This window comes from Camelina sativa, chromosome 16 (assembly GCF_030686135.1).
Source record: "Camelina sativa cultivar CO46 ecotype springtype chromosome 16, ASM3068613v1".
Taxonomy (NCBI): Eukaryota; Viridiplantae; Streptophyta; class Magnoliopsida; order Brassicales; family Brassicaceae; genus Camelina; species Camelina sativa.
This window is the reverse complement of record NC_141895.1, coordinates 3,312,323-3,339,612: the sequence shown is the minus strand read 5'-3', so window position 1 is coordinate 3,339,612 and position 27,290 is coordinate 3,312,323. Positions and strand designations below refer to the sequence as shown.

The window sequence follows — 27,290 nt, the reverse complement described above, 5'->3', positions numbered from 1 at the left end:
CATGGTTGTGTACTTGGATTTAGACAAAAGAAAAAAAGGATATCATACTACATGGTCATTTAAATGCAATTATTTTTCTTGTAGAAATTCATTTATTGTTATGCTATAATTAAGTTCGATTTGTACCATGATTTAACAAAAACAAGAAAGTAAAAAGCTCATTCTCATCCCTTTATATTTCTTTTTTGTTTTGTTGGCCCCTTGAAAGCATGTTAACATTTAAGTTCATAACACATCCCAAATCGATTACTCTGAAGAAGTTTTTACACAACAAAGACAAATTAAGCTCACAATTAGCTTTCTTTTTCCCAAATCAAAGAAATGGTATATTGCTCATAAGGTTGTTCCAAATTAACAAATTCTAGGCATGTTGCTCCAATAGCATGTCCCCAACGAGGCCGTTGGATCTACACTGGACGAAGGCGTCACCGTGGCTGGTTCCTCCTCCCTGCTGTTACCTTGATAATTTCCCATAAGAATTGATCCGCTCGTTGGGGCAAGATATGAGGCTTCGTTTTGGATTTCCGTCATCCGGTACCAATCAGGCAACGGCGTCGTTGTTGAAGGGAAGTTGTTGAGAAGGCTCATCAATAAGTCGTCATCATCATCCACCGTTGCTTTCACCATTGTTGGCTCATTGTACTTCTGAATATTAGGGTTTGTTCCTGTTTCGTCCAACCCAAGTTATATAATATCAAACACTAATTAAAAATGAAAGAGTTGACTAGACCTAAGATTATAATATCTATCTCTTCGATATAACCGAAGAATCAAAAATCCATACCAGATTCAATTTCACTTGATTACTGATTTCTTGATAATAATAAAAAAAAACCCAAAACAAAACAAAAAATCAAATTGAAATCCGGATTTAACACTTCCACTTGGTTACTATGCAACAAGGATTGGTTTTAACAAAAAAAGAAAAAAATGAAGATAGTGTGAAGTACTCCTTCTCTCTCATAAATATTGATGTTTTGGGATATTTTTTTGTTCCACAAAAATTGATGTTTTGTAAACTTCAAAAAATAATTATTGAAAGTATTTAAAATTTTGAATTGCTATTGGTTTAAAATTAAATAATATTTCTTTAGTCAAAGAAAAAATATATTTAAACTCAGTAATCATTGTTTTCTTAGAATATGTAAAAACTTATAAACATCAATCTTTTAGAGACAGATGGAGTATATGTTCTTACCGAGTGATGATTGATGAGAAGAGTTAAGATGATCAGTTAACCGATTCTCAAAGTCCATCTTCATCCTCTCCTCTTGAAAGTTACATAGATCACTTGAGGAAACCCTAACGTCCTTGAAGAGTCGGCCACGAGATAAGGCTTGAGACTCCTCCAAGAGGGCATCAAGCAGTCCACTGTTGCCCGCAGGTGGTTCAAGATGGACACCATTGTCGAGAATAGGATTAGAACTGAACGAATCGATCGTTGTTTGGTTTGAAGGAAGCTCTAGGACAGTATTTTCTAGTCCTAAAGGGAAAGAACTCGGTCTCACCTCATGATCTCCCATAAGCAATGAACTGTAACTCAAAGCATCGATGTCTTTCTTATGGTAATTGCTTGTGTCCGAATTCTCAGATAGAAACTCAAGGATGTGGTTGGGATTGCAAAACTCGTTGGACGAAGACGATGAGGACAAAGGAAGAGAGAAACCAAAGTGGCTATTGTCATTCTCATCAAGGCTATTGTTGTAAAGAGAAAACATTTGAAATTTCATCGGTGAGTCGGGGATCGGGTTCAGGCCAGGATTAGTAGAGACTAAGGGATCATTAGGACGCATCTTTTTGGAAGGTTGGGAAGAGGAAGAATAGAATGAAGAAGAGGATATAGATGATGAAGTATTAGAAGAATTAGTGTATTGAATCATGTTTTGTTGGTTATGATGAAGAAGATCTTGGTTTTGGAACTGAAAGGAACTTAAATCAAACTCAAACTCATCATCATCGTTATCATCAATCCCTTGATGATGCTGATGAGTGTCATGAGGGTATAAAGGCAAACCAGCTCGTTGTCTTCTCTTCATCCTTGTGTTCCAATAATTCTTAATCTCGTTATCTGTTCTTCCTGGTAACTATACATACATCAAAACATCAAAACATCAAAAAATGAATATATCAAACAAAAGATTTAGAGATGCAAGATGATTAATTATGCCAAGAGAGAGAGAGAGAGAGAGAGAGAGAGAGAGAGAGAGAGAGAGAGAAAGAGAAAGAGAGATTCAAAGTTCAAACACATTAAATCATGAAAATTGTGTGTGTTAATCAAGAAAAAAAAAACAAATCAATTTTTAGTTTCTTGAATTGAAGAAAACAAATTAGTTTATAATAATAATTAAAAAAAACTTTTTAAAGAAATGAGAAGAAAAGAGAAAACAAACCTGAGAAGCCATACGTGCCCATTTGTTTCCGAGCTTAGCGTGAAGCTCGATGATGATCTTTTCTTCATCAGGAGTAAAAGATCCTTTCTTAAGATTTGGCCGGAGATGATTAGCCCACCGTAGACGACAACTTTTCCCACACCGGAGCAAACCTGAGTTCTTTTGCACGGCGTTCCAATTACCTTCACCGTGTTTCCTAACGTACTCCGTCAAGATCGCATCCTCCGTCGCCGTCCACGGTCCTTTCTTCAACCCTCTTGCCTCCATAGCCGTCGTCGTCGTCTCTTCACCACCGTCCATCTTATGGAACACGACGACCCTCCGATCAAGGAGGAAAAAAAGGATTTGTTTTCTCTCTGTTACTTGTTGATGATATATACGATGTTTTGTATGTGTGTTAAATATTTTGTATATATGAGTATTATTGTGTGTTTTGGAATTAGATATATAGAGAGAAAATGAGGAAAAGGGTGAATTCTATTTTTGGGGGGTGTTTGGTGTATATTTGGAAGAAAAAAATATATATAAATTTGTATTTTGATGATTATTACGTAATAATTTGTTGTTATTTTACGTGCTTTATTTAAACTTTTTTTAATGCCTTCCTTGTTTTGTCTTCTCTTCTCTTTTGGTCTTTCATTAGAGAGAAAGACAGAGAGATTTTAAGAAATTACAGAGGAGATAGAGTTGATGATGAGAGAGAGATAAAGTTAAATTGTCTATTGGAGATGATAAAACTTGTGTCATGAGCTACTTATTACTAATTACTTTATCACATCTTAGTGTCTTAATCTATTTTTTTTCTCTTTGCTTACAAAGATAGGTTTGTGTTTATATATAAGTCGTTCTCAATAATCCTTAGTAATTTAGTCAAAACCGTTTATTTGATGTTAACAGAGCATCTAATTGAAAATGACTTGTTCCACCTACTAATAAACTTTTATGAAGCATTGGCAAACACTTGATGAATATATTATGACTAAGCTAAAATATCAAAAACTAAGCCTTGGAAGTAACATATATTTCTTGACAAGAAATGATTAAATTTTTTTTTAAGAAAATTGTGAAATGGACATATGAATTAAAGAAGAAGAAGCAAAAAAAAAAAAAAAGGAGAGGAGTGAGCTTCTTTCACGGCCGCGCATTGCATGCCTAATGGAATGGGACGTTCTCTTCGAAGACGCGTTTTTCTCTTATTACTTGTCTTCTTACTCCTTTTCTTTATCCCCCCCCCCCCCCCCCCCCACGCCTTTTCTGTCTTTCTTCTTGCTCTTTTATTCATTTTTTAAAAATTTTCTATAAATTTTTAAATGAGAAAATAAAGAATGTAATGAGTTTTTGTTTTTTTCCTAGGGTAGAGGAAAATAAAGATAAATCAAAGGTCATTTTATGCGATATTTCATGCAAAATTACGTTGGCATGATCACTTTTCATATGAGCACATTTTTATCATAGGAGTTTGAGTCTTATAAGCAAATACTTCTTTTTTTCTTCTTTAAGAGCAAAAATATATATGCGCCAAAGTTTCGAATTTTATTACAACACTCCTCCTCTTCACAGATTCCCTAGCTTATTTTCATTACAGCTCTATAAATTAATTAATGTTCAGATTTAATAAAAGCAAATTTATATGATTTATAATTTTGTCTTACATACATAATGTCTATTCATGAGTTCAACGCGTCTGACAAATTTTTCCTTCAAAAAAATGACGTTGAATGCTTTTTTTTTTCTCTATTTGAAAAAAAGAAATGAATGATAAACACATGTATTTGGTGAAAAAATTCTATGTTCAAAAATTTTAACTTAAATTATTCCATAGTTACATTAAAAAATCCGCCTATAAAATTTCATCAGCCATGCTTAGGAATATGTATTTCTCTATGAGTTAGGAGTTCAAATTTATTAAATAAATCTCAATTAAGTACGAAGTGTGTTAAATATACCATATTAATCTGAATCTGTAAAAACTTAAACTAAACTTTACTTTATATCAGTTCAGTTACCCCACTAATTGATGTTTGTAATTAATTTATACTTGATTATGATAGAGGTAGAGATTGATCTAAAATCCCACAAAATTTATTAGATGCATATAAGTTATAGCTCAAAACCTCAGTAATTATATGTAATTCGATTATGAAGAGTGTCACTAGACTTGATTATAACTACATAAAATATCTTTAATTATTGGCTTAAGTTATATTTTGATCTAGTAATTATGTTGAGTTGTAAAAGTTTAAAATAATTTTATATGGTTTACTTTTCCAAAACAAAAAAAAAAATAGAATGCACTTGATTTTTTTTTTTTGAACCTAACTAAATTCAAACAAAAAAATGAACTAAAAATTATTGTCTTGTTATATAGAAAGATGTGTCTATAAAATCTTACCAGGTTTATTCGAAAATATGTATTTTCAGTAAAGTAAAGGGCAAAAACCTATTAAAATATTACTTTAGTATGGTATACATCATATTATCATGTTAACTCAGAAACTTTAGATATATGTATTTTCAATAATATATAGAAAAGTTCAAACCTTTCAAACCTTCTTTATAAGATATATGTAATAATTTGAAGAAAAAAATGACATTTGTTAACTGATAGGGACCTATAAAACTTCAATCGAAGTTTACTTAATGTTTTGTTCTTTTCTATATCACTTGAACTACCACTAATTATACTGACGTTTGTACTTTTTCTTAGACGGTAATGGATTGATCTACAGTCTATAACAACTTTAACTTATATGAAATTCAATCACAGTACGCGTCAGTAGACTTTGAAAAACTATCGGACCATAATCCATATAATTATAATTCGTTTCCAACTTTGACCTAGTAGTGAATTTCAATTATAAATATTACAAAAAAATATATGGTTATTATCTTTGAACATTATTAATGGATTGTTGTAACTTGTCATACAATTCCCTCGATCTTGCCCATCCATTGGATTCTTTCACATAAATTTCAGAAGTCTTAATTACTTTTAATTACTTTTCCATATATATCCAAGTTCATTTGACCATATTACTATATTAATTTCTTAACTTTGATGCAAAAAAGTACGATACATATATCATTTTCTTCATTATGTTTTCTTTATTTCAAAATTTAAAAGCTATAGTTTTTGTACTTGTATCGAAGACGTTGCTTGCTGATTTCAGAAGTATATGTGGTTCTTTTAGACCCTTTTGTAAGAGAATGTCCCATTCGTACCTTATACTACCATTTAGCTAGATTAAGTGCGTGAGTCGTCATAGCATGTTAGAGATAATTAAATATTACATTTTTATTATTCTTGAAAAAACTTTTACATATTTGCTAATGGGCTTTATATAATTCATTTTTTCAGAAACCCTAAATTTGTATAACTAGGGAATCAACCTTAATTGTGTGTTGCCTTATCTTTGCTTTTGTGAACCTATCTATGGTCTGAACTAATTTCTTGGTATTTGATGAATGCTCGTTTGGTTATGAGGAGTTTCTATTGGTTTGAGTTTTGGATGTATATATGTATCAATTTTGCTGGACTAATATTTTGCAGGGAGGTTGAGTTGACACACTCAGCCTGAGAGACTCAGATAAGAGGCGATTAAAAGTATTTGGGACAATCAACAGCAAGCAGCTGAGTATCACAGGGATGCTTATACGCGGTAAGTGTCGAATTGTACTTATGTAGGATAACGTCAAATCAATGAAGATATAAGGAAATCAAATATTTACAACTTGAAGAGTTGTATACCTACACCTTGTACTTGGTGTAGTCCTAGGTTTAGGATTAGCCGTTGATGAGAGTCTAAAGCTTTAGTTTTTTTTTGTGAGTGGTTGAGTGATCTACACAACTGTTAGTGTTGAACAGATACACTTGTTTACACAAAAAATCTGGTAAAACCACCACAGCAATTTCGACGATTTTCTTTACAAGCATATCATTTATAAAATGGATAACAAAGAGTAGAACTATTACATGAATATGTACCAACAAATTCATCACCATGTGTTTTGTTGTGTTGGAAAACCAAATTGGATCTAAACTCTCAACTTCTTCACACTAAAGTGTTTCCCTTTGCCTCCTCAAAACACAATTCTCTTTTGGCAATTTGAGATAACTACAACATCTCTTTGATGAAATCAAGGCTAAGTGTGTCCTTAACGATGAGAAACAATCCAAGGAATATCACAAGCATGATCCCTGAAGACATTATCCCTTGTTCCACCTCTACAGGAAGCTTCCTCCCTCCTCTAACCGCTTCCAACAATATTAATGCCAATGTTCCACCATCGAGAGCCGGTAATGGCAAGAGATTGATCACCGCAAGGTTAATATTCAGCAACGCTGCAAATTGGTAAAGCCCATCAATGTTTGATCTCGCCACTTCTGCTCCCACTGCAATGATCGCCACAGGACCTGCTACTTTACTTGCTGTTTGAGAGAAGTTGAAGAACGTTTGTTTTAGACCGTCCAACACATTAGACGATAGCCCCATAAACTCCTTTCCCACAAATCTAAATGTCTCCGGAACATTCCTCGGTCTCACCTTAGTGATCCTAACATTTGGAGACAACTGAACACCGATCTTCCCCGTCCCATCAAAGTTCTTATCCGGTGTAACCCTAATATCGAAATCTTGATTCCCTCTTTCGATTCTAAACACCACATCACTCTTAGGGTTTCTTTTAACAATGTCAACAATCTTAGAAACAGCGTCAGGTCCGGTTCTAGACAGTTCAGTACCATCCACAGCGAGGATCACATCCCCTGAAAGCAACCCATCACGAGAGGCAGCAGAAAAGGTCTTAACTTCAGGAACAAGAACACCAGGAAACGCTTCTTGTACAGGCAAACCAACAGATAACACTTGAACAAAGATGATAGCGTAAGCAAAGATCACATTTGCGATGATTCCAGCTGAAACTACAATAGATCTATCTAGAGTTGGTCTGTTCTTAAGGAGATTCTCATCGTCAATGGGAATCTCACTGTCCGGATCATTATCAGGGAAACCAACAAAGCCACCTAGAGGAAAAGCCCTAAGAGAGTACTCAACATTGTTGTAATCGAACTTAGCTAGAATCGGACCAAACCCAATTGCGAATTTACTCACATGGATCCCTTGAAGAGAAGCCGCAAGAAAATGACCTGATTCATGGACAACGATGATCGTTGTGAGAACAGCGATAGCTTCAAGAACAGATTCAAAGCTTCCCAAATCAATCCCAGAGATTGCTCTCGTCCTAAAATCATTCCTTTCTCCTCCATCTGGGTACCTCTTGTTTCCGAACAAGACTCTGTTTTTGAGACTCTGGTTCGGTAAAGCAGAGAGATTCGGGAAAAGGTGAGATTTTGAGAGATGGGATCGTCGAGGGAAATAAGAGATGGGGTTGTTGAAATTGGAGAGGAAGTGAGGGTTACGATGAGAGATTGGAGAAGAAGAAATGTTTAATAGCATGGTTTTTGTGAGAGAAGTGGAGATTTTTAGAGGTACGGTGAAGTGGTACGATTGGAGCCATTGGTGTTAAAGAAGAAGAGATATAATAAACAAACGAGTAAACACAAACACAGCACACAGAGTCGTGTGCTTTGGCTTCTTTTGCTTTGAGTCTGTGTATATGTGGATGTGATTCAATTCAACACAACACTAATCTCTCTGCTAGATAATTTTGTATATGGGACTTATGACAGATAAAATATCAACATCGATTTTGTCTTTAATGAACTGATATTTATTGGACTTGAAGGCCCAAATATGCAAGGTTTTTTTTTTTTTACATGGGGTGTTAGATGTTTTAATTACAAGTGTTGGGAGATTAAGAGTAGAAGAAGTGATCTATATAGATGAAGTTTTGGATCTGTTGATTTTGTGCAATGAAGAAGATTTTAAAGAGTTTGTCTATAATTCGGGTTCGTAGACTGATTTTTACAAAAGCGATCTTTATATCAAAAAAGTTTAGAAATTACGAAAATATAATTTACAAGAAGAATTATGAAATATTAACAGAATGTTTAAGTACCTAAAAATTAAAAGGTTCATTGAAGGAAATATTTTAAAATTTTAAAATGTTGGGATATATATAATAGTGAAATTTACCCAGTTTGACACAAATATGAGGTATAATAACTAGATTAACTCTCAAACTACGATTAGAACTAGATTAACCCTCCATTTAAGTAAAAAGACCGAAAAACCTAAATTATTATTCTGTCTGCAGAAATTAATTTTAAGAATATATTGACTATGGTACAAAAGGAAAAAAAATCATACTCGATCATATTAGAATTCAAACACTTCTTCGTTTTTCTGCAACTTTTTTTTCCGGTTCTTTCTCTTTTATCTTTGATTCTTTAAATCGCCGGCGAAAGAGAAGATTCATCGCATCTAATTTCCTTCTTTGGGGAATAAGAACCCTAATCGCCGCCGCTACTCTGTTGTTGAACTCGGAAACTCCTCTGTCGAATTCACCAAAAACCCAATTCGATGATTCATAGAAAACCGAGACCGAGTTTGTTGTTTGTCTGATTCGGTAGGTATCTTGTGTTGCATGCTATTTCCGTTCAATTTAGATTTGGGTGGTGGTGGATTTTTGTCTTGTTGATTTATTAGATAAACGGTTAGTTGAATTATCTCGTTTTGTTGCAGATCTTGCTCCTCAATTGCTTTGGTGCTCCTCAAATCAATCGGTGGCTTCAATTTTCAGTGGGTTCAATTTTCGGTGGGTTCAATTTTCATTTTTCTGGTAAGAAGTTTATCTAATTTGATGGGCTTTGTTTAGATAAATAATTTCCCCCCAATTCGAGAGTGAATAATTTGAAAGTTGATTGTTATAGCTACAAATTTATTTCATTGTTTTACCAAAGTGACAGTTTTTTTTTTCATTCTCGTGTTTGATAATCGGATATGTTTGTTCTTCAGATGGCTAAAATTCTAAGATTGTTTTCTTGGATTAGTGTAATATTTTACAGATGTTTTGTTTGTGATCGGTTTTAAATGTGTTTGAAGATGATCCTATCATTATATTTGTTGTCTCATGATTTAAATTTCAATATGTATAGGAATGGCATCCTCGAGTACAGTCTCAAAATATCCTCCTCGCCTCTGTGAAGAAGGAAGATCTCCCTTGCAAAACAGGAGCATGAACCACAATTGCTTTTTGTCAAAAATTGGGATAATGAAAGAGGGTTTAGGCTTGGATGTGTGGGGTAAGTTGAAGGAATCATCTCTTGGAGTATTTATTAAGTTAGCTGAAATATGATACACTTGGTCTGCTGCAAAAGTTCACTATATCCTTACACATCAGCTAGCAGTCAACAATTCGCATGAGATATGGTCGTTGATTGATGGTAGACCTATCAGATTTTCGTTAAATGAGTTTGCTGAAATAACGGGGTTAAACTGTGATCCAATTGACCCGTCAGAGAACGTAGATGTTGATCATCATCCATTTTGGAGCGAAATGAAGATTGCAACAACTTCAGACGGTCCAAAGTATACTGAGTTGGAAAAGGTTATGGATTTTAGCAAGACATGGTCTGAACCCCAAAGGATGATGATTGGTAGGCTAATGTTATTATCTGCTGCAGTACATGGCATACATCATGGCTCTAGGATCCCTCTTTCAAGTGCTAAAAGGGTTTTTGATCCAGATGGTTTTGAAAAATATCCTTGGGGTCGAGTGGCTTTTAGTTGAGTAAACATCTCAAAACTCTCTCTTAGAGTAAAACAAATCTCTTATCTCCCTCTCTATTCTTCATACCCTCACCTTTTCTAATAAGAGGTGGTGAGACGATTTTAGCCTTACAATTTAATTGATTTAGATTAATTTTTTTTGAAAAAAAAACAAACCCATCTCTCTTTCGACCCAAGAGAAACCCGACATGTAAGTTCCTCTCATCCCAGCCGCCGGCGATTCTTCCAACGTCGGAGCTCCTACTGCTGTCGTTATTAACCAACTCGAGTTGAATCAAGTTGTTCGTCGGAGCTCTCTTTCAACCCGAGAAACCCGACATGGTTACTCACCTCTCAACCCAGCCGCCGACGATTCTTCCGTTGTCGGAACTCCTACTGCTGTCGTTCTTCACCAACTCGACTTGAATCAAGTTGTTCTTCAAAATGCAGGTGCGTTACTTCTCATTAGAGTAGCTTTTTGTTGAATTTGTTTTTGATTTGTAAATTCAGAAATTCAATTGGATTTAGATCGAAGAAAGCTTATCACATTGAGTGTTTTACAAAGGTTTATTGGTCGATTGAGCTATCTATTAGATAAGAAATGGATTTGGCTTTCGATTAGAACTCGTTTACCATTCGAGTCGATTTTGATAGGAGAGAGAGAATGTGGTGAAACTGGTAATACTGGTATATTTAGTAAAACAAGTAAAACTAGTAGTAGTACTAATTATGATTTTTTTTATTGGTTGGTTTGGCAGGATACAATATGCGAGAACGTCAGCCTACATTTTAAATTTGAAGGACGCATGTATAGTATAATGTTCAAGAGGAATATAACATTGTTGATGTTAAAAGCAAGGATACAAAGGAAGATTGGGTTTGTTGAAAGTAACGTTCAGTTGCAGCTGAGCTACAAGCCATTACTGGTAGAAACAGTTGAGCATTGTGAGCTTAATGATGATGAGGATGTTAATGTTTATCTAGACTCTGTTAATTATGAGAAGCGAAGATGTATGTTGTTTGTGAATGTCATCCCTTCTGAGCCTCAGCCTGAGCAAGTTCCCATAGCGCCCACAGTGCCCACAATGCCCATAGTGGACCAAAGTTCTGTCGGTATGAACTTTGAAAACCAACATGCGAAGGATGGTGAAATCGGACCTAACGCCATTGTTGTCTACGTAGGCAAAGAAAAGGCTATAGAGGGTGATTCTAATAAAGGGGGTGAAGCTGAATCACGTGATGAAGGTGATGAATATACTGAGCCACGCCCTATTGTAGAACCGTCTAAGTATATTGAACCATGGGATGACGGTTTGGATCTGACTAAACTTCAAGAATTTCCAAACAAGAAGGCATTGCAAGATGTGGTGGATAGAGCTTCATTCGCTAACTGTTTTAGTTTTGAAATAGTAAAGTCGGACAAGGTGCGTTATGTGGTCAAATGTCCTAAAGAAGGATGTAACTGGGGTTTACGAGGTGGTAGGATTCGAGATACATATATTTTCTCGATTAGAAGGCACAACAAGATGCATACATGCTCTCGGGCTAGTCAAAGTTCAAGCAATAGTAAGAGACAAGGCACTCCAAAATTAGTTGCTTCTCTTTTACATGGTGATTATCCAGGGCAAATGGAAACTCCACCTCCGAAAATTATCATGGATCTTGTCAAGACAAAATTAGGTGTTGATATATCATATTCCACGGCGTTGAGAGGGAAAAATCAAGTTGTTACTGATTTGAAAGGTAGCCCAGAAGAAAGCTACAAGATGCTGCGATGTTATCTGCACATGTTAGAGAAGGTTAATCATGGTACAAGATCATATGTGCATTGCAATGAGAATAATAAATTCATGTACTTGTTCATAGCTTTGGGAGCTAGCATTGAAGGATTTAAAGTCATGAGGAAAGTTATAACTATGGATGCAACTTTTCTAAAGAACGGATATAAGGGTGTTCTTGTTTTTGCGTTGGCTCAAGATCCTAACCGTCACCATTATCCCTTGGCGTTTGGTGTTCTTGATGGTGAGAATGATGCAAGTTGGAATTGGTTTTTGGAGATGTTGAAAACCGTTGTTGGGGATTCTTCTGAAATAGTATTTATGACTGACAGAAATACAAGTCTCATTACAGCCATAGCTAATGTGTATCCTCTAGCTCATCATGGTTTTTGTATATGGCATTTATCCCAAAATGTGAAAGGTTATGCTCGTAACATCAACAAAGACGTTGTTGCATGGAGATTCATGGAGTGTAGTAGGTTTTACACAGTGGCTGAGTTCAACATTGCCTACGCTTCTTTTACGACAAGATATCCTTCTGCTGCCAAGTATCTTGAAGAATCTACCCAGAAAGAAAGATGGGCAAGATGTGTTTTTTCAGGAGATAGATACAACCTAGACACAAGCAACTGTGTTGAATCGTTGAACAACGTATTTAAAGATGCAAGGAGGTACTCCTTGATACCCATGCTTGATGCAATACTTAAAAAATTCTCTGAATGGTTTAATGAACATCGGAAAGATGCTGTGTCTGGATCAGTCGCAAATAAATTGGTGCCTTTAGTGGAGAACTACTTACATGATTTATGGGCAACTGCTGAGAAACTAAAGGTGATAGAGCTAAATGGTTTCGAACTTGAATACAATGTCATTGACAGTGACGGAAAGCCTTATTTGGTGAAGTTGCGATTGAGAAGTTGCAGTTGCAGGTTTTTCGATATACAAAAGTATCCTTGTGTGCATGCATTGGCGTCTTTCATTACATTCCAAAAATATGGAGGTAAGGATATCGAGTTACATGAGTTGTGTTCTAAGTATTATTGGACGGAGCTGTGGGCAATTGCATATTGCAGGACAATTTATTTAGTACCTGATAAGTCTCGATGGGATGTCCTAGATGAAGTCCAAGATATGCAGATCATGCCTCCAAATCGGAAAATAAAAGGGGGAAGAAAGAAAACAAAAAGGTATGCATCTGCTGGGGAAAAACGACCAAAGACTCGACCTAGGACGCAGAATAAAAGGCGCCGGAGACAAGGACTCCAATGGTTGTTATTTGGAGATAATGTTCATGTTTGATTCACCTCCTCATGTATCAATTGTGTTTTGTTTGAAACTTAATGTAAAAATTGGTTTGAAACTTAATTTGAAACTTAATTTGAAGTCTATTAATGTTTTCTTTTTCAACATGTGTATATAAGAGAGTATAACTGGCACAACTAAGATAAAACTGGTAAAAATAATAAAATTGGTACTACCTAAAACCAATACATATTGTATAATACATGTGTATAAATGTTCTACATAGGTTTCTACTATAGGTGAATAATTTTCGAAAATCTACTAATTTTAAATTATTTATGAAAGAATCTCAACAAATGTTTCCTTACACTTTTAATGTTACTTTGTAAATAATTACAAGCATGAAAAAGTTATAGAATTATAAGTTTTAACTTATGAAGTTGCAAAAAGCTTGTAATTGTATGTTAGTTAAGTTTAATCAACTGTAAAACTAAAAAAAGTAATGCTAAGGTTTAGTATAACTAATTAAACTGAGAAACCTCTAAAGTACAACTATTTGGAAGTTTAGTGCAACTGCATTAATCGGTAAAACTGTGTGTGAACACGCAGTGTGAACGCACACATCTTTTACACGTGGCCAGAATTTCGTTTTTTTCTTTTTCTTTCTTTCTTTCCTCATATCCATTCATTCATTTTCTTCGAAACCTAAAGTACACCTTCTCTCCTTCTCTCATCTTCAAAGTCGAATTCTAGATCTATTTCTCTCCTTCTCAAACTATGGAACAATTTGAGGCCGACCCATACTATGCTGATCAGAAGAGGGCGAGGAAGTTAGAAGCGTGGCGACAAGCCATAGCCGATGGTGATTTGGGCATGCCTCGAATTTGCCCATGTGGCGAACGAATCGTCAATGAGATCTCTCCAACAGAAACAGAGAAAAAGAGATGGTTTACTTGCGTTAAGTATAAGGTAAATTAAATTAAATCAAATACAATTGAGAGACATGAGTATGATGTCTGTTCGTTGATATATTTTGCAGGATGATGGATTGCACAAGCGGAAAAATTGGGCTGATGCAATTGAAGAAGAAACCCAAACCTTAAGGAAGGATGTTGATAACCATTGGGAGAGATTGAAGGAATTTGAACCCCATCATACTCAGATCTATAATTTGCAGATGCAGCTTAAAGAGAAGAGTGACGAGATTGCCAAACTAAGGGAGGAGGTGGCGTTGCTTACCACTCGAGTCGATCTCCTGGATAGGTTGTGTTTCGATTGATATTATATGAGTTGATCTCATTCTACGTTGGTTTAAAACTTATTTAATCAGTTTCTGTTTCTTATCTTTTCCTTGAATTCTCTTGTTGAATCATGATGTTCTATCTATCTTTTATGTGACTTCTAGGATTATGCCTCCATCTTGAATTGAATCGTGTTCTATATTTTTCTTATATGAATTCTCTAGTTTTGTTTAGTTTTACGTAGTTTTACCAAAAATACGAACGGCAAATCCAAGAAAATAACATAGTTTTACATAGTTTTACTAGTAATACCAGTACCAATCACAAAAAACAAAAATAATTAAGTTTTACATAGAAAATAACATAGTTTTACTACTTCTTAGACCTTTTTCTCTTCGTCCCTCTCCCTCCTTCTTGCGAAGTACTCGGTTGCTCATCATCTACATGCGACTGACATGAAACCAAATTTTGTTAACACCTTTGATTTCGAAGTATTACCAAGTATTACTATAGTATTACGAAGTATTACCTTTGATTTCTCTTGCTCTTTCACATATACTTCCAACGGTTCGATCTTTTTTTCAAGACCATCAATCTTCACCGAAATGTTATCGAACTGAGTTTTCGTATCCTGCTTCATGGTCCTTAGAAGATCCACCAACTCAATAGTATCTTCTCTCGGTTGTTCATTGGCGTCTATTTCCTCATTCGCATCATTTTGTCCTGAACGAGTAGCCACATCGGCTGTGTACATCTCCTCCAAAAGTACAGGTAGTCCTCTACGAAGGCGCCACATCCAACTGGCAACTACGACATCATGGGTATCGTCTTCCTCAGCTTCTTCCATGATTAAATCGAGAAGAGGAATTTTTTCATCAATATGAGGGATCACACTAGCAATTGCCTGTGTAAACGACCTACTTTAGATACATTACAAACCAATTTATTCAAATGATTAATAATTTCAATGGTTAGGATGACTAACTTTTGTTGTACCAAGTGTATCACCTATATTCTTTAGAGGAAAACCTTTCTGACCGGTACTCTTAAATTTCTTCCTGCACATCCTAGGACAACTTGCATCCGCCTCAGAAATTTGGTCAATGTAAGTGTTCACCAAAATTGGAACTGCCTCAAATAGTAAAAACTACACAACACCAAAAAAAAAAAAAAAAATCAGCTTCACTTATAAGAAATATCAACAATGAGAAAAATTCAAATTTTAAATTAACTAACCTCCAATGGAATACAGAAACCTGGAACAGGCCATATCACATTCTCTTTATGCACGACCCCATCAAAATGCCTCATTGTATGGGAAATCTCTTCTAGCATTTTCTCGAATGATAATCTCCCCCAAGGAAAAGACACACAAAAACCTAGATCATTCACTGCTCTTACAACAAAATCATCGATACCCGCAACATCTTTCCCTGAGTCTTTTGTATGGCCTACAATGATGCTTCCTAAAAAGTAGAGAATCGCCATCTTCAACCTATCACGAGTACGATCTGGTTGCATTACCATTAGCTTTCCCCTCACCTCTTGAAGTGTAATCTTTTTTTTCGTAAAAAATACTTCCTTCGAAACTCGATACCGCCGGCTTCCTTGTAATCAAGTGGATAGCACCGACAATCTAATCCAGACATCAACGCATGTTCTCTCAGACCATATCGGATTCGAACACCATTCACAACAAACCATGCTTCCTTCTTTTTTTCGATTTTAGCCGTTCGAAGTAAGAGCAACCACATTCCCATAAGCTTGTGGTTTTGTTCCCTTGGCATGTGGAAAATGTGCTTGAATTGTGGATGTTTCTCAAACCAATCCCTCTCAGAACTAGTCAATGGATGCTCTAATTTATCCAGCGTTTCCACAGTTTCAAAAATATGACATCTTGTCGATAGCTTGATTTTCTTGTTGTACTGACTAGGCTCAAAGTGCATTCCTAAAGGTTGCATCGCTTCTATTTCCTCCTCTGATTCCTGCAACAATATCAGTTTTACATGAGTTATACCAGTTATACAACAACTAGTTGTACCAGTTCTACTAGTTCTACACCACCTAGTTGTACCAGTTCTACTAGTTCTACACCCATTAGTTGCACCAGTTCTACCAGTACTACTATATCGATTTCAAATTCCAATTCAATTCTGAAAGAATGAAACAGACTTGTTGTACTTACACTTGCATCGTTGTGCTCCTCGTGCTCCCTCTCACTTTCGCTTGTACTCCTTCTCGAGTTACCTGCCGAGTTCGAACTTCCCTCCTTATCTTCTTCTTCTTCTTCTGCATCATCGTCTTTTTCTTCTGATTTTTCTCCTTCATCATTTTCTTCTTCCCCTTCATCGTCTTTTTCTTCCCCATCTTTACCTTCTTCTCCTTCATCGTTTTCTTCTTCCCCTTCATCGTTTCCTTCTTCTCCTTCATCGTCTTTTTCTTCCGATTCTTCTCCTTCATCGTTTTCTTCTTCCCCTTCATCGTCTTTTTCTTCCCCTTCTTCACCTTCTTCTCCTTCATCGTCTTCTTCTTCCACTTCATCGTTTTCTTCTTCTTCTCCATCGCTTGATTCCACAGAAGTAGATCTCTCGTTATCTCCTCCTTTTCATCATCTTCTTCTTGATTACTTGATTCCGGAGTACCGGATTTTGCTTTCTCTCCTTCGTTTGCATTTTCTCTTTCGACCACCGGATTGGGTTCCTCCGAAACTCGACTTTCACTTTCTTCTGCCACCGTACTCAAAGCTCTCTCTCCTCCTACTGTCGCCGGACTCAAACCCGACACACCTACTTCCGGCGAATCGAATTTTGCTTTCGAACCACCATCTCCTTGTGAGATCTTCTTCTCTTTCAAACGCTCACTCCTCCTCACACGACCCCCCCCCTTGTTTTCACCATCTTCTTACTCGATTTTTGGTTGATTGAAAAAAAATGAGACAACCCTAGTTCTACAGTTTCACCCAAATCGATTCGAGTTTTCCGAAGAAAGACGAGAGAGAGCGGTTTTAAACATAAATTTTACAGTTTTTTTTAAAAGATACCGATTCAATTTTCCGGGTCTTAGATCCGATTTCTTTTGGTTAGATCCAGGTATTCTTTGTAATAATCTTAGTTTTCTTTGGACAATAATGTAAAAGACTCATTTCTTGATTTAAAAAAAAAATCAAAAAACAGACCAAAAAAGAGAGGGATTTTTGAGATTGTCGGAAATGTTTTAGGGAGTTCTGAGACGAAAACTCCTTTTAGTTGCCTAGTTAATTCAGTGAAGATTGTTGACTTAGATAAAGACTCTTATACGGTTCAAGGATGTGTGCATGTTTTGTTGATTTGGTTGTATGAAAGTGTTCCTGTGCATGTTTTGTTGATTTGGTTGTATGAAAGTTTTCCTGGCATTGGAGAATTATATGGGCTGAGAAGGTCTCCGAGTACTGGCATTCCACTTCTTGATTGGCAATCAACCCGGAAAGGTATCAAGGTTGATGAGTTCTTAAAGACTGAGATGACTAAACATGGTCAGGTTAGTTTTTGAAATTAATTACTGCACCATTTGTTTTATAATTTGTCTCTGTTTTTTTTTCCGTTGTGACTAGCAACACTAATATTTTTGTTCTATGATGTATGTAGGTGCGTGTAAAGCACATGGTTCATTTGTCGGAGGAAAATATGTATCCTAAATGGAGTGACGACGTGGAGAAGGATCCGGCGCTAGACAACTTGATCATTGATCTTGTCCACAATTGTTTACCTTCAGATATCTGGAAAGTTGGGATAATAGTGACCATGGGAAGAAAAAAACGGAAAGCTAAAGAAAATGAGAATGGCGAGAGTCGAATGAGTGATAAGAAATTGAAAATGAAAGCTGGTTACTCCATTGATGAAGAAGGAGAAAAAGATGTAACCAAGAAGGAAAGTAAAGGCAAGGAACATATGGATGTTAGTTATTTATTCATTAGCATTCATCTAAGTTTGATAAGTTATAAACTACATACATATAGTAACAAATAAATCATTGCAGGATGTTGTAGATGAGAGAAAAAGCTTGTTGGATATTTGGAAGATGATAGAAAAAATGAATGAGTCAATTACCGACATGGGCAAGAATTTTATGGGTAGGATGGATGCATTAGAAGGTAAATTCGAATCTTTTGTGGAGAAGAGATTGGGTGTGTTAGATGAGAACTTTAGTGATAGGATTAAAACGGTGGAGGTAGATTTGAAAGGAATGAAAGAAACAAAAGCCACTAATGTCCCAATTGATTCGACTTCAAACAACAATGAAGAGGATGAGGCTCATAGTCATCAACCAGTAAGTTTTATTTTGGTATTTAATTTCCATTTGTTTATTTTTTTTCCTATATTGTAATACGATTTTCAAAAATTATTCAAATTTTGCAGTCTTGGATGGTAGAGATGAAAGAGACATCGAAAGATGAATTTCCTGTCCCTCGAGTGGTGAAGAAGGTTTACACTGTGAGTAATAAAAAGAAGAAGTCAGAAACAGAAATATCTGTTGATCTTCCTCTATGTGAGCAGAATTATTTTACTCAAGATCATCAGAAAAACTTTGTGGGTGATGTTTTAAAGAAACTTTGTCGCAAGAATGCATGTCCAGCTTCCGTAAAGGTTGAAAAGGAGAAGGGAAAGAGGCCAGCTGCTGATGGTGATGAACTTGAAGATATTACTGACAAAGTTGTTGCTCTTGATACAAAAATGGCTTCTAGTTCAGAAGATACATGGGATGACCCTGAACAACGGTTGATTAGTAAAAGGCTTGATGCAACATTGACACGACTTGGAGAGACGTTAAAATTGGATGGAGATACGACACAAGAAAAACGAGTTCCGCAGTTGGCAAAATCTCAAAAGTATCCATATGTTGGTAACTCTACTGTGAAACGAATAATCCCTTCCATTGTGTCTAATGATTATCTTAAGCCAGCTGAAGATGCTAAGTTACAGAAACTTATGGATTTCCTGAAGCTTGATCAGTAAGTATTATCCTTATGATACTTACATTAAGGTTTGTATTTCCTATTAGTACACATTAGGCTTATGATGTAATCATGTTTACAGGGAGGCACCTTTGCAAACTGGGAATCCAGATGTTAGATTTTATTGGCAGATTATGACACCAAGATTGGACTGGCCTAGTTTTGATTATGGATGGTTGAAACACTTTGTAAGTATATATTTTTGGTTTTTACTGGCATTTTATTGTGGAGTAGTTATTGGTCATTTCTAATGCGGATTTGCTTGTAATGTAGCACATGGGCGCTGCCATGACTATGTTCCGCAACAGGTTCATTCGTGATCCTACTCAGTACCCTAACCCTCGCATAGCCTTCTTGGATCAAGATATGCTCCCATCACTATTGAAAGATTACGACCAGTTTGCACTTTCTCGAAGAAATTTCTTGTTCAGAGCCATGTCCTGTTGACTCGCAGACAAACAAGAAGTGGCACATTCATATGGATCATTTATATGTTTGCCTTTTTGTCAACCAAAATCATTGGGTGGCTCTGGATATTGACTTGCCAGCTAAAACCATATACGTGTATGATAGCATTCCATCCTTGGTGAAAGATTCTGATTTGGTGAAAGACTACATTGCACTTAGGCGAATGATCCCTGCATTGTTAAGCCACACAATTCCTCCACAGGTTCGCAAGAAAAGCTATGCCATGCTAGAGGTGAAACGAGTGACACAAGGTGTGCCATTGAATGAAGATCCAGGTGATTGTGGTGTGTTTGCTCTAAAGTACATTGAGTGTTTGGCCCTTGGGATAAAATTTGATGGGATATGCGATAGGAACATCCTGACGATTCGGATAAAACTTGCATGTGAGATATTTGATGAAGTTGGTGAGGGTCTTGGCCATCATAAGTCTAACAATTTGTCTCAACCTAAAGCTTTTGTAATACCTCACCTCATTGATGAATCCCTCACTTCATTGATGAGTGAGTGATAATTTGTTTTTCGGGTTCACATTTTATTTTTGTGGTGAACGTGTCTTTGTTTTTTTGGGTTTACATGTTTTTTGTGATGAACGTGTATGATAACATTTTTTTAGATTATGCAATGTAAATAATGTTTTCATCTAAACAATATTCCAGTTGAATTTAAAACAAAATCAAGATAGATTAACAATTACCACAAGTGTATTGTAATCACCACAAGTGTATTTCAATTACCAACCATGTATTTTTTTCAAAGGGCACACCAAAAACGAAAACTAAAACAAACTGAACTTGAAACTCTAGTTATTACATGTCTTTCGATTATGTCCTACTTGATTGCAATTACCACAAGTGTATTGTTTTCTTGGCTTTTTCCTTTTCATCGCAATCTCCAAAGCAGACTTCATTCTTAAATTCTTTGGCCTTCCAGGTTTGTTTTTAGGTATCGGTGGTAAAGCAACCTTGCTTGTAACTTGTTCAGGAACTGGTGTACCAAAATCTCTTGGCATGATGGCAGTTGCATAGGAATCACACAAGTCGCAATCGCATGTGCACAAGGCAACTTCTCCAAGTCAAACCTGCGACATGTACACCTTCTATATTTCAAATTTACAACGTAGAGAGATGATCCACTTGTAACTTGTACTTGATTAGCATCTATATCTTGCACAGTAAGTAGCTTAGCATACTCTACACGACTTTGTAAAACAGCATAAAATTAACGCTTTTGTTTAACAACAAGTTATGATTACAAAATATATACGACAATAAGAAGAGAAAATATATAGAATTTTTTTCTACACCACGAGTTAGAGATGTAGGCATTTTTAATGCATCATTCCTTCGATCTGAAAATCATCTAGTCATCATGGACCTAATTGTTTCTAACAGTTCCACAATAGGATAACTTCTAGCGTGTGACATCACCTTATTCATTGATTCTGCAATGTTACTAGTAAGCAAGTTGTACCTATCACCAGGGAAATGTGCACGTGTCCAGAGTCGCACATCAGCTTGGACAAGGTAATCATGAAGTGCAGGATTCAAAGCTTCAATCTGATCAAAAATGGACTGAAAATCGACTACTCTGTAAGCACTTGTCGCCTTCTTAACCAAACCAAATGCTTCCCAACCTTTAAATTGAACCAAAATATTTTTGTACAAATGGTATGTACATATTCCCCTGCTAGATTTCGGATAAACCTCCTTAATTGCTTTTCCAATATATTTGTGCCTATCAGAAATTATGGCTAGACCTTCGTCATCTGATATCACACGCCCGAGTTGCTTGAAAAACCAGTCCCATGATTCATCATTTTCGGTATCAACCACGGCCCATGCTATTTGAAATATCTGAAAATTTCCATCTTGAGATGTTGCTGTCAGAAGTGTCCCTTTGTATTTTCCTTGTAAAAACGTACCATCAACAACCAACACTTTCCTCATGAAAGGAAATCCATTCAAGCTTGCACCATATGCTAGGAACAAGTAGTTAAATCTATCAGCATCATCAAGTTCAAGCTGCGTATATGTTCCTGGATTTGCCCTCTTTAACATGTACAAGTAAGTATTTAGCTGCATATAACCACTCTCTGGACTACCCCTGACCAATTGACGAGCATGTCGTAGTGTCCGATACGCCTTCCAGTATTCCATCTGTGCAAAACGAACTATTAACAAAAAAGTTATACAAACTAAAACTGTGTTAAAAATATTAAATAATTACCAAGCAATGTACCTTGATCTGCAAATTATAAATCAAGAATTAAGTATCCCACGATAGAGTATTATTGAAACCAAAAGGATAGAGTGAAACAACTATAAAATGATCACAGGTTAACAAAACCCGTGAGAAAGCTTGAAGACTTACCCAGGAGAAGAGTATGCAATGATCCGATCATAATTAGCTTCCAAAACACCTGCAAGACGAAGAAGAAAATGTTAAGAGGAAGAACAAAAAACTTGTAGACTTTAGCATAGAAAAGAAGCATAGCGTGTCCTTATCTCCTCTTGAGAACATAATAAAAATATCGGATTTAGAAACCAAACTTTAGAAGAAAAACATGAATTCGAGTGACAACGATCAGTCAAAGCCATCATTGAACAATTGTAGGATCCTTCTCCACACACCTAAACCAGAAAAACAAAAACCAACAAGTAAATAACATGTAACTAAGGAAGAACAGAGAGTAAAAAGATGAGTTCAGAGGAAGAACAGAACCCTTGAAGACGTTACCACAGAGAAGAAGAGAAGCGTGTCCTTGTCTCCTTGAGACATCACCCTCATCGATAAAAGCATCAACCATAACCTGAAATAAAAGAGCAACAAGTATCACCCTCATCGATAAAAGCAACATCATAAAAAAGCAACTTGATGCGCGCAATTTAGAAAACAAACTCTAGAAGCCATCACCGATCAATCGTAGGACGTTCCTCCACAAAAACCTAAAGCAACAAAAAAACAACAACAGGTAAGTAAGTAATAACATGTAATTAAAAACAGAGAGTAAAAGAAGAGACCAAACCCTAGAACGATCGGTGATGATCGGAGCGGATCGGATCAACATAGATTCCCTTCCAAATTCGTGAAGAAGAAGATAGATATAACAGAGGGAAATTATAATAATTAATTAAAAAAGCTACTACTGATGCAATTGACGAGGAAACCCAAACGGCAAACCCTAGAAGAAGATTTCACTAGTAGGAATGAGAGGTGTTGAGATCGAGTTGGAAACAACATCTGCAGAGACCCGTCGGGTTTAGAAGAATACACAATCATAACATCGATCAGAAACCCTATATATATATACTTCTAACGAATGAAGGAGAACAAAAACAAAAAAAAAAAAAGATAGGAAGATGTGATGCGATGTTAAAACTTATAAGTGCAGTGGAGCGCATTAGCATTATTTATAGACAAGGTATATGTGATCTATTTTTTGGACCGTTAGATTAATAACCTAGGTTTTCCTTTTTCCTATTACAGCCTTTTTATATTCATATAAATATTTCATCTTTTTTTTTTTTTTTTTTTTTTTTTTTTTTTCTTTTTTACTACGTCTTTCATATTCTTTGCTATTCCTTCCAATTAATCTTTTAGATTATTTTCTATTGCCTTGTGTGTTTTTTAATTTTTGTTATATTGCATGATATATACTGTTTTCCAGTTTACATATACACGATTAATCTGCAAAAACACCATTTCTCTCTATTTTCCAATTTACATATAAGGCCTCTTCAGCTTGTCCTAACCGCAACCAGACCAGCAGAGCTTTTGGCCTGTCAAAAAATCAAGTGCCTCTGTTCAAACAAAATGCAACAAATCTTGTTTCAATTGCCTAGGCCTAAATTAAGAATCTTTTTGATTTTTTAGAAGAAGTTTTAGCGTTGAATACTTGTGTACGTATAAGCGTCAATAGCCATCTGGATATCCTTTTTGTGAAAGGCATGAGCGAAACAGAGAAACAGAGAAGGAAAAAAAAAAGGGAAAGAGATCAAGTTAGTAGTGACCTATGCTTCTCTTTTTTTAAAACCTCGACTAAGAAAAGAGAAGACACCAATTAGCCTCACTAGGAAGATCTATACTCTGAACCTGAAACTTCCAATCACAAGTCCAAATGATGTTGAAGACTGCCCAGTGGCACAATCCAAAACTCAGGAAGCCAAAATTTAAAATCTAGTTTATAAAAAACAAAGAGATAGCTGATATATCTCAAAAAGAAAGAGACCAAGAACCTGAATAGATCACATGTCCAGCCTAGTGGTGAATCAGAGGAGCTCAGACTTAAGCATATACCACCTAAGAGACTTAAAAAATGACACTGAATACAAACGTTAGTTAAAAGGGAAAAATCATAAGAACAAACTCCATTGGAATAGATGTAGCATGAGAGATACAAATATATATTAACAAAGAAAAAAGTGGAAAGAGACCAGAACGTAACCTAATGTTTTTTTCGGATAGAACATGAACTCGAATCAAAACTAATAAGCAAAAGTGAATTAAGATCTCTTGAGGAAGAAGTTAGGGTTTTAGCTCAAAAACAAGTAAAAGTATAATAATTGTATTAATTGCTGGATGATCTACAAGAAAGGGGATGTTCCTTATTTATATGTTTCTATAGATTACAGAATATAGCTATTTTCCTAATGGATCGCACCAAGATTAGGAAAGTTTCTTCTTTCTTGTTAGGTCGGCTGCTGGGCGATCTGGGAAGTCGGCTTCACGCTCTTGGACCGGGCCCATAAGATCTTGTTGGACCCTGCTTTGAAGACCAAATTCGACCCTCTCTCGAATTCTCAGGTTTAACTAACCGATTTCGATTTATGGTATAGACCGGTATGTTGGGGGTGCTAAATCCTGCACCAACAGAACATCAACTATCTAGTATATACAAATAGTATCAAACAGTAGGAATAGATGCAGCATGAGAGATATACAAAAAACAGAGAAATATACCAACGGGAAAGATAACAAAAACCTGAACAGAACATATGTCCAGCCTTAGAGGGGCTCAGACTGAATGTGTGTAGACAGACAGCAGATATAGAGAGTGATTGATGCAAAAATCTAGAAAACACTATAAGACACACAGAGGACAGATCATAACCCAAGAAACAAATAGCCAAAACTAATTTAAAAACCAATAACAGGGTATATAGATGCGAAGTAACCAACTAGAAACACGAAATTATATTCAAGCCACTCTTTTCCCACCCACAACAAAAGAAAACTTACCTCTTGAGAAATCAGAATAAACCAAAAGATGAAAGGGAGAGAAGAAAGATTCAACCCCATTACCTCGACGATCTGCATCAAAAGAGAGAGTTATCACTTATATAAAAAAAAAATGGGTTAAGGGATTAAGAAGTGAAGGACAAAGGACAAAAAATCAACAGAGAAACGGGTGAGACTAGCCTGGAGAAGAATATGCACCGATCCGATCATAATTCCAAAACACCTGCAAGATGAAGAAGAAAGGAACGTAAGGAATAAAAAACAGAGAGTAAAAGAAGTGTTTAAAGGAAGAACATAACCCCTGAAACAGAAATGCCATTATCACTAAGAAGATCATCAACTTTAAAAAAAAAAAGGATCCATCAAAAGCATCACGACCGATCCTCCACAAACCTGAAATAACAGAGCAAAAGGTAAAAAATCGCATAAACATCATAAAAAGCCTTCAATGATTCAATTCAGAAACAAAACTCTAGAAGAATAAACTGAATTAGAGTGACGATGGTAGGATCCTCCTCCTCCACAAATGTGAACCAACAAAACAAAAACCGATCGACAAGTAAGTTATATTTATCAGAAGAAAATTAAATAGATGTGTGTTTAGAGAAAGGAAACCGTGAGAGAAGAATATGCACTGATCCGATCATATCATAATTCGCTTACAAAACACCTGCAAGAAAAATAAGAAAGGAACGTCAGGAACAAAAAAAAACAGAGAGTAAAAGAAGTTTAGAGGAAGAACAAAACCCTTGAAGACGTTAGCACAGAGAAGAAGCGAAGCGTGTCCTTGAGCCATCATCACTTTCACATCATCCAAAAACCTGAAATAGCAGAATGACAAGTAAATCATATGACAAAATTCACAAAAAAGAAGTAGCAACTGCTGCAATTTAGAAACCAAACCCTAGAAGAAGAACATGAATTAGAGTGACAACGATCAGTCAAAGCCTCCACAAACCTGAACCAACAAAACAAATATAAAAAGACAAGTAATTAGTGATATCAGAACCAAAGTAAAAATCCAAAAGCAAACAGAGATGCGTTTAGAGCAGGGAACCGGTGAGAAGGCTTGAAGACGTAGGCCTAGAGAAAATTGCGCGAAGATCTGATCATAATTGGCTTCCACAACACCTGCAATACGAACAGATAAACGTAAGGAACAAAACAACAACAACAAATAAGGAAGAAAAAAGGAAGAACAAAACCCTTGAAGACGGTTAGCTGCACAGAGACCAAGCCATCACTCTCATCGATAAAAGCATCATCCAAAACCTAAAGAAACAAAAAAAAAAAACAGAACGACCCTTTTCAATGAACATAAAAAGCTAGCTAAGTTTAAACGATGGATGGGTTGAAATAAAAATCAGAGATGCGACTTCGTGTTTAGAAGAATATCACAAAACGACAAGTAATAGGCATGACCATATTCACAGGAAGAAAGCAACCGATGCAGTTTAGAAACCAACCCCTAGAAGAATTACATGAATCAGAGTGACAACGGTCGGTCAAAGCCATCACCGATCAATCATAGCAACCTCTTCCACAAATCTGAACCAACAAAACAAATAAAAAAACGACAAGTAAGCAACATGTAATTAGAAAAAAATAAAATTACCGAACCAACGCAAATAGAGATACTTTTAGATCAAGGAACCTGTGAGACATAGCCTGGAGAAGAATACGTGATGATCCGATCATAATTCGCTTCCGAAACACCTGCAAGTCGGAGAAAAAAAGGAGCGTAAGGAAAAAAATAAAATAACAGAGAGTAAAAGAAGAAGTAAAAGAAGAGTTAAGAGGAAGAACAAAGCCCTAGAAGAAATTAGTCACAGAGAAGAAGCGTATCCATCAAAACCATAAACTGATCATCCTAAACCTAAAAAAAGCGAAGTGTTTCATGAAAAAACTATGAACAATTCAGTTTATAAACCAAACCCTAGAAAATTTAACAAGTGAAAACGATGATGGGTTGAGATAAAAAAACAGAGACGCGACTTGGTGTTTAGAAGAAGAATATCACCACACCACCAGGCACCAGTAAATCAAATTACTTGAAACGGGCAAGAAACAACAAAGAAAAAGAGAAGATGAAAAAAGAAAGAGAGTAAACGAGATTCATATTATTTATAGATCAAAGCTATTGACCGTGGTGATTTGATCTAATATTAGGTTTCAACGGCTGTGATTAAAATCATAAGTCGGTAGTCAAACACTTTGACTCTTTTGTCCACCTGGCACCTGATGAGTGTTTTTTTTTTCTTTTTTCCTTTTTC

The 27,290-nt window shown here is 35.9% G+C and overlaps 6 protein-coding genes, 1 long non-coding RNA gene and 1 pseudogene across 12 annotated transcripts; 4 read left to right on the top strand and 4 right to left on the bottom strand.

Annotated features, from left to right (window-relative positions):
* Positions 1 to 218: 218 nt before the first annotated feature.
* On the bottom strand, positions 219 to 3,085 carry LOC104749617 (transcription factor MYB101-like). Of its 2 annotated transcripts, XR_015585465.1 has the most exons (4): positions 2,391 to 2,816; positions 1,509 to 2,084; positions 1,199 to 1,371; positions 219 to 665 (listed from the first exon to the last, which is right to left on the bottom strand). XR_015585465.1 is itself a non-coding variant. In XM_087493485.1 (3 exons), exons 1-3 carry the CDS (start codon positions 2,688 to 2,690, stop codon positions 352 to 354), a joined length of 1,500 nt encoding a protein of 499 aa, XP_087349611.1. In that variant the 5' UTR covers positions 2,691 to 3,085; the 3' UTR covers positions 219 to 351. The 2 variants fall into 2 exon arrangements, 1 of the variants encoding a protein (XP_087349611.1); XM_087493485.1 differs by having other exon boundaries at positions 1,199 to 2,084; positions 2,391 to 3,085.
* Positions 3,086 to 6,308: 3,223 nt separating this feature from the next.
* Positions 6,309 to 8,062, bottom strand: LOC104749616 (membrane metalloprotease ARASP, chloroplastic). The gene has a single exon (XM_010471280.3). The coding sequence runs from the start codon at positions 7,844 to 7,846 to the stop codon at positions 6,506 to 6,508; it is 1,341 nt and encodes a 446-aa protein (XP_010469582.1). The 5' UTR covers positions 7,847 to 8,062; the 3' UTR covers positions 6,309 to 6,505.
* A 608-nt stretch (positions 8,063 to 8,670) lies between these two features.
* On the top strand, positions 8,671 to 20,424 carry LOC104753324 (uncharacterized). Of its 3 annotated transcripts, XM_087490435.1 has the most exons (10): positions 8,672 to 8,918; positions 9,035 to 9,131; positions 9,469 to 9,899; positions 9,976 to 10,082; positions 17,567 to 17,837; positions 17,945 to 18,236; positions 18,336 to 18,450; positions 18,716 to 19,308; positions 19,394 to 19,499; positions 19,585 to 20,424. In XM_087490435.1, exons 8-10 carry the CDS (start codon positions 18,722 to 18,724, stop codon positions 19,756 to 19,758), a joined length of 867 nt encoding a protein of 288 aa, XP_087346561.1. In that variant the 5' UTR covers positions 8,672 to 8,918; positions 9,035 to 9,131; positions 9,469 to 9,899; positions 9,976 to 10,082; positions 17,567 to 17,837; positions 17,945 to 18,236; positions 18,336 to 18,450; positions 18,716 to 18,721; the 3' UTR covers positions 19,759 to 20,424. The 3 variants fall into 3 exon arrangements, with proteins under 3 accessions (XP_087346560.1, XP_087346561.1, XP_087346559.1); XM_087490434.1 differs by having other exon boundaries at positions 8,671 to 8,918; positions 9,469 to 10,082; XM_087490433.1 differs by lacking the exons at positions 8,672 to 8,918; positions 9,035 to 9,131; positions 9,469 to 9,899; ... (2 more) ...; positions 17,945 to 18,236; positions 18,336 to 18,450 and adding an exon at positions 18,492 to 18,626.
* LOC147925082 (uncharacterized) lies at positions 9,450 to 10,082 on the top strand (annotated as a pseudogene).
* Positions 10,079 to 13,239, top strand: LOC147925081 (uncharacterized). The gene is made up of 2 exons (XM_087490432.1): positions 10,079 to 10,510; positions 10,819 to 13,239. The coding sequence occupies exons 1-2, from the start codon at positions 10,505 to 10,507 to the stop codon at positions 13,135 to 13,137; spliced, it is 2,325 nt and encodes a 774-aa protein (XP_087346558.1). The 5' UTR covers positions 10,079 to 10,504; the 3' UTR covers positions 13,138 to 13,239.
* On the top strand, positions 16,483 to 18,349 carry LOC147925080 (uncharacterized). Its single transcript, XM_087492477.1, has 4 exons — positions 16,483 to 16,549; positions 17,539 to 17,837; positions 17,945 to 18,230; positions 18,336 to 18,349. The coding sequence occupies exons 1-4, from the start codon at positions 16,483 to 16,485 to the stop codon at positions 18,347 to 18,349; spliced, it is 666 nt and encodes a 221-aa protein (XP_087348603.1).
* A 710-nt stretch (positions 20,425 to 21,134) lies between the features above and the next one.
* Positions 21,135 to 22,689, bottom strand: LOC104753323 (protein FAR1-RELATED SEQUENCE 6-like). Its single transcript, XM_087492476.1, has 5 exons — positions 22,678 to 22,689; positions 22,496 to 22,588; positions 22,329 to 22,409; positions 22,018 to 22,023; positions 21,135 to 21,935 (listed from the first exon to the last, which is right to left on the bottom strand). Exons 1-5 carry the CDS (start codon positions 22,687 to 22,689, stop codon positions 21,135 to 21,137), a joined length of 993 nt encoding a protein of 330 aa, XP_087348602.1.
* A 1,620-nt stretch (positions 22,690 to 24,309) lies between these two features.
* On the bottom strand, positions 24,310 to 27,077 carry LOC104749615 (uncharacterized). 3 transcript variants are annotated; one of them, XR_015585183.1, is made up of 13 exons: positions 27,013 to 27,077; positions 26,672 to 26,733; positions 26,484 to 26,565; positions 26,223 to 26,289; positions 26,075 to 26,148; positions 25,921 to 25,975; positions 25,765 to 25,838; positions 25,633 to 25,687; positions 25,317 to 25,410; positions 25,198 to 25,240; positions 25,018 to 25,089; positions 24,761 to 24,859; positions 24,533 to 24,663 (listed from the first exon to the last, which is right to left on the bottom strand). It is a non-coding gene; the product is annotated as an uncharacterized LOC104749615 (long non-coding RNA). The 3 variants fall into 3 exon arrangements; XR_015585182.1 differs by lacking the exon at positions 27,013 to 27,077 and having other exon boundaries at positions 26,672 to 26,927; XR_015585184.1 differs by lacking the exons at positions 24,761 to 24,859; positions 27,013 to 27,077 and having other exon boundaries at positions 24,310 to 24,639; positions 26,672 to 26,927.
* Positions 27,078 to 27,290: the final 213 nt, after the last annotated feature.

Coding starts and splice junctions, on each gene's coding strand:
- LOC104749617 (XM_087493485.1), bottom strand. CDS start 2,690: ATGGACGGTGGTGAAGAGACGACGACGACGGCTATGGAGGCAAGAGGG. Junction 2,085..2,390: donor GGGCACGTATGGCTTCTCAG/GTTTGTTTTCTC, acceptor ATGTATGTATAG/TTACCAGGAAGAACAGATAA. Junction 666..1,198: donor TTCTCATCAATCATCACTCG/GTAAGAACATAT, acceptor TGGACGAAACAG/GAACAAACCCTAATATTCAG.
- LOC104749616 (XM_010471280.3), bottom strand. CDS start 7,846: ATGCTATTAAACATTTCTTCTTCTCCAATCTCTCATCGTAACCCTCAC.
- LOC147925080 (XM_087492477.1), top strand. CDS start 16,483: ATGAAACAGACTTGTTGTACTTACACTTGCATCGTTGTGCTCCTCGTG. Junction 16,550..17,538: donor GCTCCCTCTCACTTTCGCTT/GTACTCCTTCTC, acceptor GAAATGTTTTAG/GGAGTTCTGAGACGAAAACT. Junction 17,838..17,944: donor AGATGACTAAACATGGTCAG/GTTAGTTTTTGA, acceptor TGATGTATGTAG/GTGCGTGTAAAGCACATGGT.
- LOC104753324 (XM_087490433.1), top strand. CDS start 18,543: ATGAAAGAAACAAAAGCCACTAATGTCCCAATTGATTCGACTTCAAAC. Junction 19,309..19,393: donor GATTTCCTGAAGCTTGATCA/GTAAGTATTATC, acceptor TCATGTTTACAG/GGAGGCACCTTTGCAAACTG. Junction 19,500..19,584: donor ATGGATGGTTGAAACACTTT/GTAAGTATATAT, acceptor CTTGTAATGTAG/CACATGGGCGCTGCCATGAC.
- LOC104753323 (XM_087492476.1), bottom strand. Junction 22,410..22,495: donor GTAACGTCTTCAAGGGTTCT/GTTCTTCCTCTG, acceptor TTTCTGGTTTAG/GTGTGTGGAGAAGGATCCTA.